We start from the raw sequence: 17,500 nt of genomic DNA on the forward strand, positions 1-17,500 counted from the left end.
TCAACAACTTATTTTCGAAATAATTTCATGTATCAACAACTTGATCTTTGATATCATTTCATGTATCAACAACTTGATCTTTGATATTATTCAATGTATCAACAACTTAACTTTGATATCATTTCATGTATCAACAACTTGATCTTTGATATCATTTCATGTATTAACAATTTGATCTTTGATATCATTTCATGTATCAACAACTGGATCTTTGATATCCTTTTATGTATCAACAACTTGATTTTCGATATCTTTTGTATCAACAACTTGATATTTGATATCATTTCATGTATCAACAACTTGATGATATTCAATATAATTTTATGCAAGAACAACTTGATTTTTGATATCATTTCATGTATCAACAACTTGATGATATTCAATATAATTTTATGCAAGAACAACTTGATCTTTGATATCATTTTATGTATCAACAACTTGATATTTGATATCTTTCAATGTATCAACAACTTAACTTTGATATCATTTCATGTATCAACAATTTCATCTTTGATATCATTTTATGTATCAACAACTAGATATTCAGTATCATTTTATGTATCAAAAACGTGATCTTTGATACCATTTTATGTATGAACAACTTGATGATATTCTACATAATTTCATGTATCAACAACTTGATCTTTGATATCATTTCATGTATCAACAACTTGATCTTTGATATTATTCAATGTATCAACAACTTAACTTTGATATCATTTAATGTATCAACAATTTGATCTTTGATATCATTTCATGTATCAACAATTTGATCTTTGATATCATTTCATGTATCAACAACTGGATCTTTGATATCCTTTTATGTATCAACAACTTGATTTTCGATATCTTTTGTACCAACAACTTGATCTTAACTTTGATATCATTTCATGTATCAACAACTTGATCTTTGATATCATTTCATGTATCAACAACTTGATCTTCGATATCACTTTATGTGTCAACAACTTGTTTTTTCATATAATTTTATGTATCAACAACTTGATCTTCAATACCATTAGATGTATCAACAACTGTATCATTAGTGTAATTTCATGTAAACTTGATCTTTATTATCATTTTATGTATCAACAACTTGATCTTCGATATCATTTCATGTATCAACAACTTGATAATCTTCGATATAATTTTATGTATCAACAACTTGATATTTTCTATAATTTCATGTGTGAACAGCTTGATCTTTGATATCATTTTATGTATCAACAATTGTATCTTCAATGTCATTGTATGTATCAACAACTTGATCTTTGATGACATTTTATGTATCAACAACTTGATCTTCAATATCATTTTATGTATCAACAACTTGATCTTTGATATTGTTTCATGTATCAACCACTTGTTCTTCGATATCATTTTATGTATCACTACATTATGATATTCAATATAGTTTTATCTATCAAATGTATTTTCCATATCATTTCATGTATCAACAACTTGATCTTTGATGTCATTTCATGTGTCAACAACTTGATCTTTGATATGTTTCAACAACTTGATCTTCAGTATTATTTTATGTATCAACAACTTGATCTTTGATACCATTTTATGTATCAACAACTTTATCTTCAATATCATTTTATGTATCAACAACTTGATCTTTGATATTACTTTATGCATCAACAACTTATTTTCGATATAATTTCATGTATCAACATTATCTTTGATATCATTGTATGTAACAAGTTGATTTGTGATATCATTTCATGTATCAACAACTTGATCTTTGATATCATTCAATGTATCAACAACTTAACTTTGATATCATTTCATGTATCAACAATTTCATCTTTGATATCATTTCATGTATCAACAACTTGATATTCAATATCATTTTATGTATCAAAAACGTGATCTTTGATACCATTTTATGTATCAACAACTTGATGATATTCTATATAATTTTTGTATCAACAACTTGATCTTTAATATCATTTCATGTATCAACAACTTGATGATCTTCGATATAATTTTATGTATCAACAACTTATTTTCGATACAATTTTATGTATCAACAACTTCATCGTTGATATCATTTTATGTATTAACAACTTGATCTTTGATATCAACTTAATCTTTGATATCATTTAATGTACTTATATTTAATATTATTATATTATATTATTATTATATTAAATATTTAACTTATATTTAATGTATGATATCTTCGATATCATTTCATGTATCAACAACTTGATGATATTCTATATAATTTTATGTATCAACAACTTATTTTCGATACAATTTCATGTATCAACAACTTGATCTTTGATATCATTTCATGTATCAACAACTTGATCTTTGATATCATTTGATATCATGTCATGTATCAACAACTTAATTTTATCATTTCATGTATGAACAACTTAACTTTGATATCATTTCATGTATCAACAACTTAACTTTGATATCATTTCATGTATCAACAACGTGATCTTCCTTCCAGGTGAGCGGCGGCCATCTTCAGTTTGTCTTCAGCTGTGGCGTGCTGGCGCCCGGCGTGCTGGCGTTGAGGTCACATGACGTGTCAGACGGAGGATGGCACCACGCCCTGCTGGAGGTTCAACACACGTCCTTGAAGCTGACCTTGGACCGCCAGCCGCCCGTGTCCGCCAAGGTGGCGTCGCCGTGCCGCATCATGCGTCCCCACGGCGCTCTGCTCTTTGCCGCCGACCCTCAGGACTCCGCCCCCGGGGCTCGCCGCCCGCCGTTCCACGGCTGCATGGAGCACCTGGAGGTGAACGGGGAGCCAATCGGAGTGGGCGATGCATCAGAGTGGGCGGGGCCTGGCGGCAGGCGGGTGTTTGGGGTCTACGGGTGCTGTGGCGTGAGCGGCGTGTGCGACCACAAGTCCTGCCAAAATGGCGGCACCTGCCAGGAAGACGCCAGCGGAGGTGAGCCACTCAAACACGTCACATGACCACACACGTCACATGACCACACACACGTCACATGACCACACACACGTCACATGACCACACATGTCACATGACCACACACACGTCACGTGACCACACACACGTCACGTGACCACACACGTCACATGACCACACACGTCACATGACCACACACGTCACATGACCACACACGTCACGTGACCACACACGTCACATGACCACACACGTCACATGACCACACACGTTGTCATGACAACGTAGCATGAGTCCAACATGAGACATCTTTGGCTTTTGGCGCGGTGCCTTCCTCAGCAGTGGTTGGCAGCGTGCGGCTCGCAGCAAAGTGGTTAGCACTAATTGACTTGTGTTTGTTTGCCAATCATGCACCTGCACCTGTCAACAAGCTCCTGAGGGGGCGCCACTGAGCTCACTTCAATGTTGTGGAGCAGGCCGCCATTAAATTAAATGGCAGTCAGTCCACAGTGAAATAAAGTGGCGGTCCAGGGTGAAAAAAAATCACGTTAAAAAGAAGTGGCTGGCCACATAAATTACATGCTGGGCCACTATAAAATTATGGGGCCACTTTAAATGATGTGGGGGACCACGTACAATGATAAATAATATTATTGCACAGGCCACAATAAAATAATGTGGCGAACCATAAAAATATGAAATGGCAGCACAATAAAATGATGTAGTGGGCCACTATTAATACATGAGGCCCCTATTAATACATGAGGCCACTATTAATACATGAGACCACTATTAATACATGAGACCACTATTAATACATGAGGTCCCTATTAATACATGAGGCCACTATTAATACATGAGACCACTATTAATACATGAGGTCCCTATTAATACATGAGGCCACTATTAATACATGAGGCCACTATTAATACATGAGGCCCCAGGCAACTAGTGCTGGTCTGTTATGGCTGCTCATCAAGTACACACATAGTAGTATTTATTACTATTATACAATATTGGTAGTATTTATTACTAGTATATAATATTAGTAGTATTTATTACTACTATACAATATTAGTAGTATTTATTACTACTATACAATATTAGTAATATTTATTACTAGTATATAATATTAGTAGTATTTATTAATACTATACAATATTAGTAGTATTTATTACTACTATACAATATTAGTAGTAAGTACTACTATTATATAATATTAGTAGTATTCATTATTATTATACAATATTAGTAGTATTTATTACTAGTATTCAATATTAGTGGTATTTATTACTAGTGTACAATATTAGTAGTATTTATTACTAGTATACAATATTAGTATTTATTACTTGTATACAATATTAGTAGTATTTATTACTATTATACAATATTAGTAGTATTTATTACTATTATACAATATTAGTAGTACTTATTACTATTATACAATATTAGTAGTATTATTACTAGTATACAATATTAGTAGTATTTATTACTAGTATTCAATATTAGTGGTATTTATTACTAGTGTACAATATTAGTATTTATTACTAGTATACAATATTAGTAGTATTTATACTAGTATACAATATTAGTAGTATTTATACTAGTATACAATATTAGTAGTATTTATTACTAGTGTACAATATTAGTAGTATTTATTACTAGTATACAATATTAGTATTTATTGCTTGTATACAATATTTGTAGTATTTATTACTAGTGTGCAATATTAGTAGTATTTATTACTATTATACAATATTAGTAGTATTTATTGCTATTATACAAAATTAGTAGTATTTATTACTAGTATTCAATATTAGTGGTATTTATTACTAGTGTACAATATTAGTATTTATTACTAGTATACAATATTAGTAGTATTTATTACTAGTATACAATATAAGAAGTATTTATTACTAGTGTACAATATTAGTAGTATTTATTACTAGTATACAATAGTAGTATTTATTACTTGTATACAATATTAGTAGTATTTATTACTAGTATTCAATATTAGTGGTATTTATTACTAGTGTACAATATTAGTAGTATTTATTACTAGTATACAATATTAGTATTTATTACTAGTGTACAATATTAGTAGTATTTATTACTAGTATACAATATTAGTATTTATTACTAGTGTACAATATTAGTAGTATTTATTACTAGTATACAATATTAGTATTTATTACTAGTGTACAATATTAGTAGTATTTATTACTAGTATACAATATTAGTATTTATTACTAGTATACAATATTAGTAGTATTTATTACTACTACACAATAGTAGTAGTATTTATTACTATTATACAATATTACCGTATTTTTCGGAGTATAAGTCACACCTGCCGAAAATGCGTAATAAAAAAGGAAAAAAACATATATAAGTCGCACTATGAAAAAAAACTGCGATTTATAGTCCGAAAAATACGGTAGAAGTATTTATTACAGTTAGTAGTTAGTAGTATTTATTACAGTTAGTAGTTAGTAGTATTTATTACAGTTCTAAAATAATCTGTGACATTCCAGTTAAAGTTGAACCCAGCACGCAGAGACAGAGGACAAATCTAAACACAAGACATGAAATATGAGAAGAAGACATAAGTTAGATGAAATAAACAAACATGATGTTGTGATGTTTGCGTTGCAGAGTCAGTGTGCGTGTGTGCAATAAACAAACATGATGTTGTGATGTTTGCGTTGCAGAGTCAGTGTGCGTGTGTGCAATAAACAAACATGATGTTGTGATGTTTGCGTTGCAGAGTCAGTGTGCGTGTGTGCAATAAACAAACATGATGTTGTGATGTTTGCGTTGCAGAGTCAGTGTGCGTGTGTGCAATAAACAAACATGATGTTGTGATGTTTGCGTTGCAGAGTCAGTGTGCGTGTGTGCAATAAACAAACATGATGTTGTGATGTTTGCGTTGCAGAGTCAGTGTGCGTGTGTGCAGTAAACAAACATGATGTTGTGATGTTTGTGTTGCAGAGTCAGTGTGCGTGTGTGCAATAAACAAACATGATGTTGTGATGTTTGCGTTGCAGAGTCAGTGTGCGTGTGTGCAATAAACAAACATGATGTTGTGATGTTTGCGTTGCAGAGTCAGTGTGCGTGTGTGCAATAAACAAACATGATGTTGTGATGTTTGTGTTGCAGAGTCAGTGTGCGTGTGTGCAGTAAACAAACATGATGTTGTGATGTTTGTGTTGCAGAGTCAGTGTGCGTGTGTGCAGTAAACAAACATGATGTTGTGATGTTTGCGTTGCAGAGTCAGTGTGCGTGTGTGCAATAAACAAACATGATGTTGTGATGTTTGCGTTGCAGAGTCAGTGTGCGTGTGTGCAATAAACAAACATGATGATGTGATGTTTGCGTTGCAGAGTCAGTGTGCGTGTGTGCAGTAAACAAACATGATGTTGTGATGTTTGCGTTGCAGAGTCAGTGTGCGTGTGTGCAATAAACAAACATGATGTTGTGATGTTTGCGTTGCAGAGTCAGTGTGCGTGTGTGCAGTAAACAAACATGATGTTGTGATGTTTGCGTTGCAGAGTCAGTGTGCGTGTGTGCAGTAAACAAACATGATGTTGTGATGTTTGCGTTGCAGAGTCAGTGTGCGTGTGTGCAGTAAACAAACATGATGTTGTGATGTTTGCGTTGCAGAGTCAGTGTGCGTGTGTGCAGTAAACAAACATGATGTTGTGATGTTTGTGTTGCAGAGTCAGTGTGCGTGTGTGCAGTAAACAAACATGATGTTGTGATGTTTGCGTTGCAGAGTCAGTGTGCGTGTGTGCAATAAACAAACATGATGTTGTGATGTTTGCGTTGCAGAGTCAGTGTGCGTGTGTGCAATAAACAAACATGATGATGTGATGTTTGCGTTGCAGAGTCAGTGTGCGTGTGTGCAGTAAACAAACATGATGTTGTGATGTTTGCGTTGCAGAGTCAGTGTGCGTGTGTGCAATAAACAAACATGATGTTGTGATGTTTGCGTTGCAGAGTCAGTGTGCGTGTGTGCAGTAAACAAACATGATGTTGTGATGTTTGCGTTGCAGAGTCAGTGTGCGTGTGTGCAGTAAACAAACATGATGTTGTGATGTTTGCGTTGCAGAGTCAGTGTGCGTGTGTGCAGTAAACAAACATGATGTTGTGATGTTTGCGTTGCAGAGTCAGTGTGCGTGTGTGCAGTAAACAAACATGATGTTTGTGTTGCAGAGTCAGTGTGCGTGTGTGCAATAAACAAACATGATGTTTGCGTTGCAGAGTCAGTGTGCGTGTGTGCAATAAACAAACATGATGTTTGTGTTGCAGAGTCAGTGTGCGTGTGTGCGGGCCTCTTCCAAGGCGTGCGCTGCCAGCGGCCCAGCGACCCGTGTGCGTCGCAGCCTTGCAGTCACGGGCGTGTGTGCGTGGCCAAGGAGCAGGGCTACATGTGCAACTGCTCGCTGGAGCGCGCCGACGCTGGGTAAGCACACTTCTCTTATGTTTCCAAGTGGACTCACTAGCGCCCCCTTTGAAAGTTAGTCACCTGATTCACTAAAATGGCGGGAGACGTCCTTTGAAAAAAAGAGCCCATATTTAAACACAAACGTGGTTTCTCTCGCCCGTTTTTGGTCAACGTATGTAATAATGTTTTTATACCTTTTTTGAGCCAAGGCACATTTTTTGCGTTGAAAGAATTGTGAGGCAAACCACCAGCACTAATCATTATTGAATGAAACTCAGCAGCCCATATTGACAATTAAAAGTTGTTTACTTGATACAGAAACATCTGAAACTGTTATCTAATGTATGCATCATAGCTCATTTACAACACAACAACAACACACATCTAACATCATTAACAATAAGAAAATAACAAGGATAAGGCAAAGAGGAGTCGATGATAATGATAGTAGTAATAATACAGACAAAGTGCAAACTAGATAAAAGCCAATAATAATAATAACAGACAAAGTGCAGACTAGTTAAAAATAATAATAATGATAATAATAATGCAGACAAAGTGCAGACTAGATAAAAGCCAATAATAATAATAATAACACAGACGAAGTGCAGAATAGATAAAAGCCAATAATAATAACACAGACAAAGTGCAGACTCGATAAAAACCAATAATAATAATAAATAATAATAATAACACAAAGTGCAGACTAGATAAAAACGAATAATAATAATAATACAGACAAAGTGCAGACTAGATAAAAACCAATAATAATAATAAATAATAATAACACAGACAAAGTGCAGACTAGATCAAAACCAATAATAATAATAATACAGACAAAGTGCAAACTAAAAAAAAACCAATAATAATAATAAATAATAATACTAATAATAACAGACAAAGTACAAACTAGATAAAAACCAATAATAATAATAATAACAGACAAAGTGCAGACTAGATAAAAACCAATAATAATAATAACACAGACAAAGTGTAAACTAGATAAAAGTCAATAATAATAATAATAATAATAACACAGACAAAGTGCAGACTAGATAAAAACCAATAATAATAATAACACAGACAAAGTGCAGACTAGTTAAAAACAATAATAATGATAATAATAATTTAGACAAAGTGCAGACTAGATAAAAGCCAATAATAATAATAATAACACAGACAAAGTGCAGAATAGATAAATAATAATAACACAAAGTGCAGACTCGATAAAAACCAATAATAATAATAATAATAATACAGACAAAGTGCAAACTAGATAAAAGCCAATAATAATAATAATAATAACACAGACAAAGTGCAGACTAGTTAAAAACCAATAATAATAATAATAATACAAAGTGCAAACTAGATAAAAGCCAATAATAATAACACAGACAAAGTGCAGACTAGATCAAAACCAATAATAATAATAATAATAATACAGACAAAGTACAAACTAGATAAAAAAACAATAATAATAACAAATAATAATTATAATAATAACACAGACAAAGTGCAGACTAGATAAAAAAAACAATAATAATAATAATATTAACACAGACAAAGTGCAGACTAGATAAAAACCAATAATAATAATAATAATAATAATACAGACAAAGTGAAAACTAGATAAAAAACAATAATAATAAATAATAATAATACTAATAATAACACAGACAGAGTGCAGACTAGATAAAAACCAATAATAATAATACAGACAAAGTGCAAACTAGATAAAAACCAATAATAATAATAATAACAGACAAAGTGCAGACTAGATAAAAACCAATAATAATAATAATAGTAATAACACAGACAAAGTGTAAACTAGATAAAAGTCAATAATAATAATAATAATAATAATAACACAGACAAATTGCAAACTAGATAAAAACCAATAATAATAATAACACAGACAAAGTGCAGACTAGATAAAAACCAATAATAATAACACAGACAAAGTGCAGACTAAATAAAAACCAATAATAATAATAAATAATAATAATAACAGACAAAGTGCAGACTAGATAAAAACCAATAATAATAATAATAATAATAACACAGACAAAGTGTAAACTAGATAAAAGTCAATAATAATAATAATAATAATACAGACAAAGTGCAAACTAGATAAAAACCAATAATAATAATAAATAATAATACTAATAATAACACAGACAAAGTGCAGACTAGATAAAAACCAATAATAATAACACAGACAAAGTGCAAACTGGATAAAAACCAATAATAATAATAATAATAATTAGTAATAATAACACAGACAAAGTGCAGACTAGATAAAAACCAATAATAATAATAACACAAATCGCAAACTAGATAAAAGTCAATAATAATAATAATAACACAAAGTACAAACTAGATAAAAAACAATAATAATAATAATAACACAGACAAAGTGCAGTCTAGATAAAAAACAATAATAATAATAATAACAAAGACAAAGTGCAGACTAGATAAAAACCAATAATAATAATAACAGACAAAGTGCAAACTAGATAAAAACCAATAATAATAATAATAACACAGACAAAGTGCAGACTAGATAAAAAACAATAATAATAATAACACAGACACGGGCGCGGCCACCGCTGCTGCCCACTGCTCCCCTCACCTCCCAGGGGGTGATCAAGGGTGATGGGTCAAATGCAGAGAATAATCTCGCCACACCTAGTGTGTGTGTGACAATCATTGGTACTTTAACTTTAACTTTTAACTAGATAAAAACCAATAATAATAACACAGACAAAGTGCAGACTAAATAAAAACCAATAATAATAATAATAATAACACAAACAAAGTACAGACTAGATAAAAACCAATAATAATAACACAGACAAAGTGCAGACTAGATAAAAACCAATAATAATAATAATAACACAGACAAAGTGCAAACTAGATAAAAACCAATTAGTAAAAATGAGTAAAAACTAAACATGGGGACATGATTGTAGCTCAACCAGCCACAATTGTGTTTGTTTTTTGAAAGTGACAAGTGCAGGTGTACTTTTCAAAGTGTCAGGTAGACAGTTCCATCGTTGTGCTCCTTTTATTGAAGATTCAGTCTGGGCAAAAAGATGTTCTGCGGAATGGAACGCAACACTTGCCTTTTGACGTTGCTCGGGTCGGAGATGTGCTACCACTTTGCAGTCTTGTAACCACAGCAATTGGGGCTCATGACTCCAGGTTGATATGGACAGTGATATGGTGTCCTTGTGGTGGACAATAACCTTCACAAGCATCATGACTGCAGGTTGATATGGACAGTGATATGGTGTCCTTGTGGTGGACAATAACCTTCACAAGCATCATGACTGCAGGTTGATATGGACAGTGATATGGTGTCCTTGTGGTGGACAATAACCTTCACAAGCATCATGACTCCAGGTTGATATGGACAGTGATATGGTGTCCTTGTGGTGGACAATAACCTTCACAAGCATCATGACTCCAGGTTGATATGGACAGTGATATGGTGTCCTTGTGGTGGACAATAACCTTCACAAGCATCATGACTGCAGGTTGATATGGACAGTGATATGGTGTCCTTGTGGTGGACAATAACCTTCACAAGCATCATGACTGCAGGTTGATATGGACAATGATATGGTGTCCTTGTGGTGGACAATAACCTTCACAAGCATCATGACTCCAGGTTGATATGGACAGTGATATGGTGTCCTTGTGGTGGACAATAACCTTCACAAGCATCATGACTCCAGGTTGATATGGACAGTGATATGGTGTCCTTGTGGTGGACAATAACCTTCACAAGCATCATGACTCCAGGTTGATATGGACAGTGATATGGTGTCCTTGTGGTGGACAATAACCTTCACAAGCATCATGACTGCAGGTTGATATGGACAGTGATATGGTGTCCTTGTGGTGGACAATAACCTTCACAAGCATCATGACTGCAGGTTGATATGGACAATGATATGGTGTCCTTGTGGTGGACAATAACCTTCACAAGCATCATGACTGCAGGTTGATATGGACAGTGATATGGTGTCCTTGTGGTGGACAATAACCTTCACAAGCATCATGACTCCAGGTTGATATGGACAGTGATATGGTGTCCTTGTGGTGGACAATAACCTTCACAAGCATCATGACTCCAGGTTGATATGGACAGTGATATGGTGTCCTTGTGGTGGACAATAACCTTCACAAGCATCATGACTGCAGGTTGATATGGACAGTGATATGGTGTCCTTGTGGTGGACAATAACCTTCACAAGCATCATGACTCCAGGTTGATATGGACAGTGATATGGTGTCCTTGTGGTGGACAATAACCTTCACAAGCATCATGACTGCAGGTTGATATGGACAGTGATATGGTGTCCTTGTGGTGGACAATAACCTTCACAAGCATCATGACTGCAGGTTGATATGGACAGTCATATGGTGTCCTTGTGGTGGACAATAACCTTCACAAGCATCATGACTGCAGGTTGATATGGACAGTGATATGGTGTCCTTGTGGTGGACAATAACCTTCACAAGCATCATGACTCCAGGTTGATATGGACAGTGATATGGTGTCCTTGTGGTGGACAATAACCTTCACAAGCATCATGACTCCAGGTTGATATGGACAGTGATATGGTGTCCTTGTGGTGGACAATAACCTTCACAAGCATCATGACTCCAAGTTGATATGGACAGTGATATGGTGTCCTTGTGGTGGACAATAACCTTCACAAGCATCATGACTCCAGGTTGATACGGACAGTGATATGGTGTCCTTGTGGTGGACAATAACCTTCACAAGCATCATGACTGCAGGTTGATATGGACAGTGATATGGTGTCCTTGTGGTGGACAATAACTTTCACAAGCATCATGACTCCAGGTTGATATGGACAGTGATATGGTGTCCTTGTGGTGGACAATAACCTTCACAAGCATCATGACTGCAGGTTGATATGGACAGTGATATGGTGTCCTTGTGGTGGACAATAACCTTCACAAGCATCATGACTGCAGGTTGATATGGACAGTGATATGGTGTCCTTGTGGTGGACAATAACCTTCACAAGCATCATGACTGCAGGTTGATATGGACAGTGATATGGTGTCCTTGTGGTGGACAATAACCTTCACAAGCCTCATGACTGCAGGTTGATATGGACAGTGATATGGTGTCCTTGTGGTGGACAATAACCTTCACAAGCATCATGACTGCAGGTTGATATGGACAGTGATATGGTGTCCTTGTGGTGGACAATAACCTTCACAAGCATCATGACTCCAGGTTGATAAGGACAGTGATATGGTGTCCTCCTGGTGGACAATAACCTTCACAAGCATCATGACTGCAGGTTGATACGGACAGTGATATGGTGTCCTTGTGGTGGACAATAACCTTCACAAGCATCATGACTGCAGGTTGATATGGACAGTGATATGGTGTCCTTGTGGTGGACAATAACCTTCACAAGCATCATGACTGCAGGTTGATATGGACAGTGATATGGTGTCCTTGTGGTGGACAATAACCTTCACAAGCATCATGACTGCAGGTTGATATGGACAGTGATATGGTGTCCTTGTGGTGGACAATAACCTTCACAAGCATCATGACTCCAGGTTGATATGGACAGTGATATGGTGTCCTTGTGGTGGACAATAACCTTCACAAGCATCATGACTCCAGGTTGATATGGACAGTGATATGGTGTCCTTGTGGTGGACAATAACCTTCACAAGCATCATGACTCCAGGTTGATACGGACAGTGATATGGTGTCCTTGTGGTGGACAATAACCTTCACAAGCATCATGACTGCAGGTTGATATGGACAGTGATATGGTGTCCTTGTGGTGGACAATAACCTTCACAAGCATCATGACTCCAGGTTGATATGGACAGTGATATGGTGTCCTTGTGGTGGACAATAACCTTCACAAGCATCATGACTCCAGGTTGATACGGACAGTGATATGGTGTCCTTGTGGTGGACAATAACCTTCACAAGCATCAAAGCTGAGCCTTTTGATGGTGTCTCTCAGCACGGGGAAGGACATGACCGCCTGCGTCACGCACACACCCTGAGGGCCCGTTGAACGCTGCTCGCAGATTTAATTCTGATTACTTATGACGTGATCCAAGGAGTTTTAAAGGAGCGCCAACAACAAAAAAACACAATCGGTTTACGTTTGACGTATTAAAAGTGAGAGTTCTGTTTCAGGCTCGAAATTCAAATCCAGTCAAAGCAAATTTTGCCATTATGGTCTGCACCTAATCACCACTGATGTCAAACTATCACGTTTAGTGTGTGTGTGTGTGTGTGTGTGTGTGTGTGTGTGTGTGTGTGTGTGTGTGTGTGTGTGTGTGTGTGTGTGTGTGTGTGTGTGCTTGTATTTCTAGCCTTCTTGAGACATGAAGAAGGAAAAGTAGCTTCCATATGAGGAGGTGTGAGCAAGTGATGACATAAGTCATGGTCCCAATAACATTGCATCTAAAAGACAATGTCTCATTTGTGGTGACATCTATCAAAATGAGGGTGGTCCCAAAAAGGTGTGTGTCGCTTTTAAAAGTGCTTCCCCCTCTGGTCAACATATGAAATAACAAGTGTGTGTAAGAAATTGAAATGCGTCCCCTTTGGCCAAAAAATAATACAAAATAAATAAACAAATATGTATATAGAGACATACTGTAATAACTTGAAGTAAATAATGAAGATTAAAAACCAATTACAAACAAAAAATTACCTAAACGCTTACCTTTTTCTCACAATGTGTCGACTTTTTTTCTCATAAAAAATTGGGAACAATTTCTCATGTTCTTTCTGTTTCTGTAATATTGCAATATTTTCTCGTAAAATTATTACTTTTTTTAATGTAAAATAAATACTTTTTCATGCAAAATGGCGACATTTGTCATATAAAATTCTGACTTTTATCACACTATTGCCAATTTTTTTGTTCTTCTTGTAAAATAGTGACATTTATTGAGTAAAATTCAGATTATTATTATAATATTGCCAACATTTTAAAGTTTTCTTATAAAATTGTGACTTTTGTTGCGTAAAACTACGACTCTTTTCATAAAATTGCCAAAATGTTAAGCTTTTTCTTTGGAAAATTGCGACTGTTATTGAGTCAAATTCCAACTTTTATCATAATATTGCACACATGTTCAGTTTTTCTTGTCCAATTTTGGCTTGCGTTGAGTAAAATGACGACTTTTATTATAATACCGGCAAAATTCTAAGTTTTTCTTGTGAAATTGTGACCTTTGTCTTGTGAAATTCCAACACATTTTTCACAAGAAGCTTTTTTATATTTGCATAGTATGTATATATTATTCATGTTGTAAATACACTTCTTTATATATCTAGAAAAAAATTGAAATTTTTCTCAGGTCTCAAGAAGGTAACAAATATAGTGTGTGTGTGTGTGTGTGTGTGTGTGTGTGTGTGTGTGTGTGTGTGTGTGTGTGTGTGTGTGTGTGTGTGTGTGTTCATGTATTTCTAGCCTTCTTGAGACATGAAGAAGGAAAAGTATCTTCCATATGAGGAGGTGTGAACAAGTGATGACATAAATCAATAACATTGCATCTAATAGTCAATGTCTCATTTGTGGTGATATCTATCAAAATGAGGGTGGTCCCAAAAAGGAGGGATTTTTATAATTGACTGTGTGTTGCTTTTAAAAGTGCTCCCCTCTGGTCAACATATGAAATAACAAGTGTGGGTAAGAAATTAAAATGCGCCCCATTGGCCAAAATGTAGGAAAAAAATAAAAAATAAATATGTATATAGAGACATACTGTAATAACTTGAAGTAAATAATGAAGATTAAGAAACAATTACAAACAAACAAAAATGAACAAAAAGCAGTCTTTTTCTCACAATGTGTCGACTTCTTTCTTATAAAATTGGGAACAATTTCTCATGTTCTTTCTGTTTCTGCAATATTGCAATATTTTCTCATAAAATTATTACTTTTTTAATGTAAAATTATTACTTTTTCATGCAAAATGGCGACATTTGTCATATAAAATTCTGACTTTTATCACAATATTGCCAATTTTTTTTGTTCTTCTTGTAAAATACTGACATTTATTGAGTAAAATTAATATTATTATTATAATATTGCCAACATTTTAAAGTTTTCTTATAAAATTGTGACTTTTGTCGAGTAAAACTACGACTCTTTTCATAAAATTGCCAAAATGTTAAGCTTTTTCTTTGGAAAATTGAGACTGTTATTGAGTCAAATTCCAACTTTTATCATAATATTGCACAAATGTTCAGTTTTTCTTGTCAAATTTTTGGCTCGCGTTGAGTAAAATGACGACTTTTATTATAATACTGCCAAAATTCTAAGTTTTTCTTGTGAAATTGTGACCTTTGTCTTGTGAAATTCCAACACATTTTTCACAAGAAGCTTTTTTCTATGTGCATAGTATGTATATATTATTCATGTTGTAAATACACTTCTTTATATATCTAGAAAGGCTGGTCCTATAGAGGGAGGCACTTTTCTCAGGTCTCAAGAAGGTAACAAATACAAGAGTGTGTGTGTGTGTGTGTGTGTGTGTGTGTGTGTGTGTGTGTGTGTGTGTGTGTGTGTGTGTGTGTGTGTGTGTGTGTGTGTGTGTGTGTGTGTGTGTGTGTGTGTGTGTGTGAGACGTGGTCAGAATGGAGGCGGATGACTTTCCCCCTCCAGTTCTTCTCCAAACTTGAACGCTGTGTTCCCCCTTCATAATCACTTCTCAGCGGCTCCTGACTCTCCCTCCGAGTCAGAAGTTGCGCCGGACATTTTTTTCGGGCCGTCTGAAATTGACCACTTTCTGGCTTGTTGAAGCGAGCGGAACATTTTGTCACCGATAAGATCTTCTCCAAAGTTTTCCTCAGTGGCGGAAAATCTCCATTTGACCTTCCTCGAGCCGTCCCAAGACTTTTGCATACAGTGTAGTGGAACATGGCTCATTTGGGGCCCTGAGCAGAAATGTATTTTCAACCCCATTACACACTTTTTTTTAAATATAATTTAATAATGTATTGAATATAACTTTAAGTCAATGCATGTTTTGTACTAAAATACCTAGAAGTTGAATTTAAATGAGTTTGTGGGAAATACCTCCTGATTTTTTTTGTTGCTGTTGTTTAAAATATGAATTTTAACATAATTAAAACATAAATTTGCATTTTTTTGGGGGGTGGGGGGGGTGGGGGTGGTATTTTTATCCCATTGTTTACAAGAGGCACAGTCAAAATGTCTGCCATTGTATTTATATCAGTGACGGAAAAGGAAGGGGCTGGGCTGTATGGCTTAAAAACTGTATCACAATATCAAAAAAAAAAAGTAAATATTTTCATTTGAAATGTAACTTCCTCGGATTGTAATCCCTCAGCCATCAAGGCAGAAAGGAAACGTCAACACAAGCATGGAAAACACTTAATAAGCTCTTAAAAATAAGGAATATGTAAGAAATGCTTAATTAAGTGTAAGAAAAAGTGTGAAAATGTAAATATAGAGAAACCTGAGAAGAACTATTTTCTGCATGTTTAGTGCGAGGACATAACGGCTGTGTAACATTTATTTGCCCTGTTATTCTTATTTAACTATGGAAAGAAGATTTTGTTATGCAGTAATTGTTTATATATCATTATTATATTGGTCGATATCAATAATTGATGATATTTTAATGACCCATGAAAAATAAGGAGCAGGAGAAAAATATATGAAAACGTCAACACAAACATGGAAAACAGTCAAACAATGTCAACAAAATAGTCAAATCACATTGAACACTTAACTATAATCTCTTAAAAATAAGGAATATGTAAGAAATGCTTAATTAAGTGTAAGAAAAAGTGTGAAAATGTAAACATAGATAAAACTGAGAAGAACTATTTTCTGCAGGTTTCGGCTGTGTAACATTAATTTGCCCTGTTATTCTTATTTAACTATGGAAAGAAGATTTTGTTATGCAGTAATTATTTAAATATCATTATTATATCGGTTGATGTCAGTAATTATTGGAATGTTTTGACCTGTGGATAAAAAAACATTTTATTTGAAATGTAACTTCCTCAGATTGTAATCCCTCAGCTATCAAGGCAGAAAGAAAATGTCAACACAAGTATGGAAAACAAACAATGTCAACAAAATAGTCAAAT

At 34.6% G+C, this 17,500-nt stretch overlaps 1 protein-coding gene across 1 annotated transcript in view; it reads left to right on the plus strand.

Moving 5' to 3' along the window:
• The window catches only part of fat2 (FAT atypical cadherin 2), a 232,208-nt gene that overhangs the window by 200,754 nt on the left and 13,954 nt on the right, over positions 1 to 17,500 (plus strand). The window contains exons 24-25 of the mRNA XM_061976515.2: positions 2,471 to 2,918; positions 7,206 to 7,359. Coding sequence (XP_061832499.1) covers positions 2,471 to 2,918; positions 7,206 to 7,359 — 602 coding nt within the window. The remainder of the gene's footprint in view (positions 1 to 2,470; positions 2,919 to 7,205; positions 7,360 to 17,500) is intronic.

The sequence above is a fragment of the Nerophis lumbriciformis genome, linkage group LG16, assembly GCF_033978685.3.
Source record: "Nerophis lumbriciformis linkage group LG16, RoL_Nlum_v2.1, whole genome shotgun sequence".
In the NCBI taxonomy this organism is placed as follows: domain Eukaryota; kingdom Metazoa; phylum Chordata; class Actinopteri; order Syngnathiformes; family Syngnathidae; genus Nerophis; species Nerophis lumbriciformis.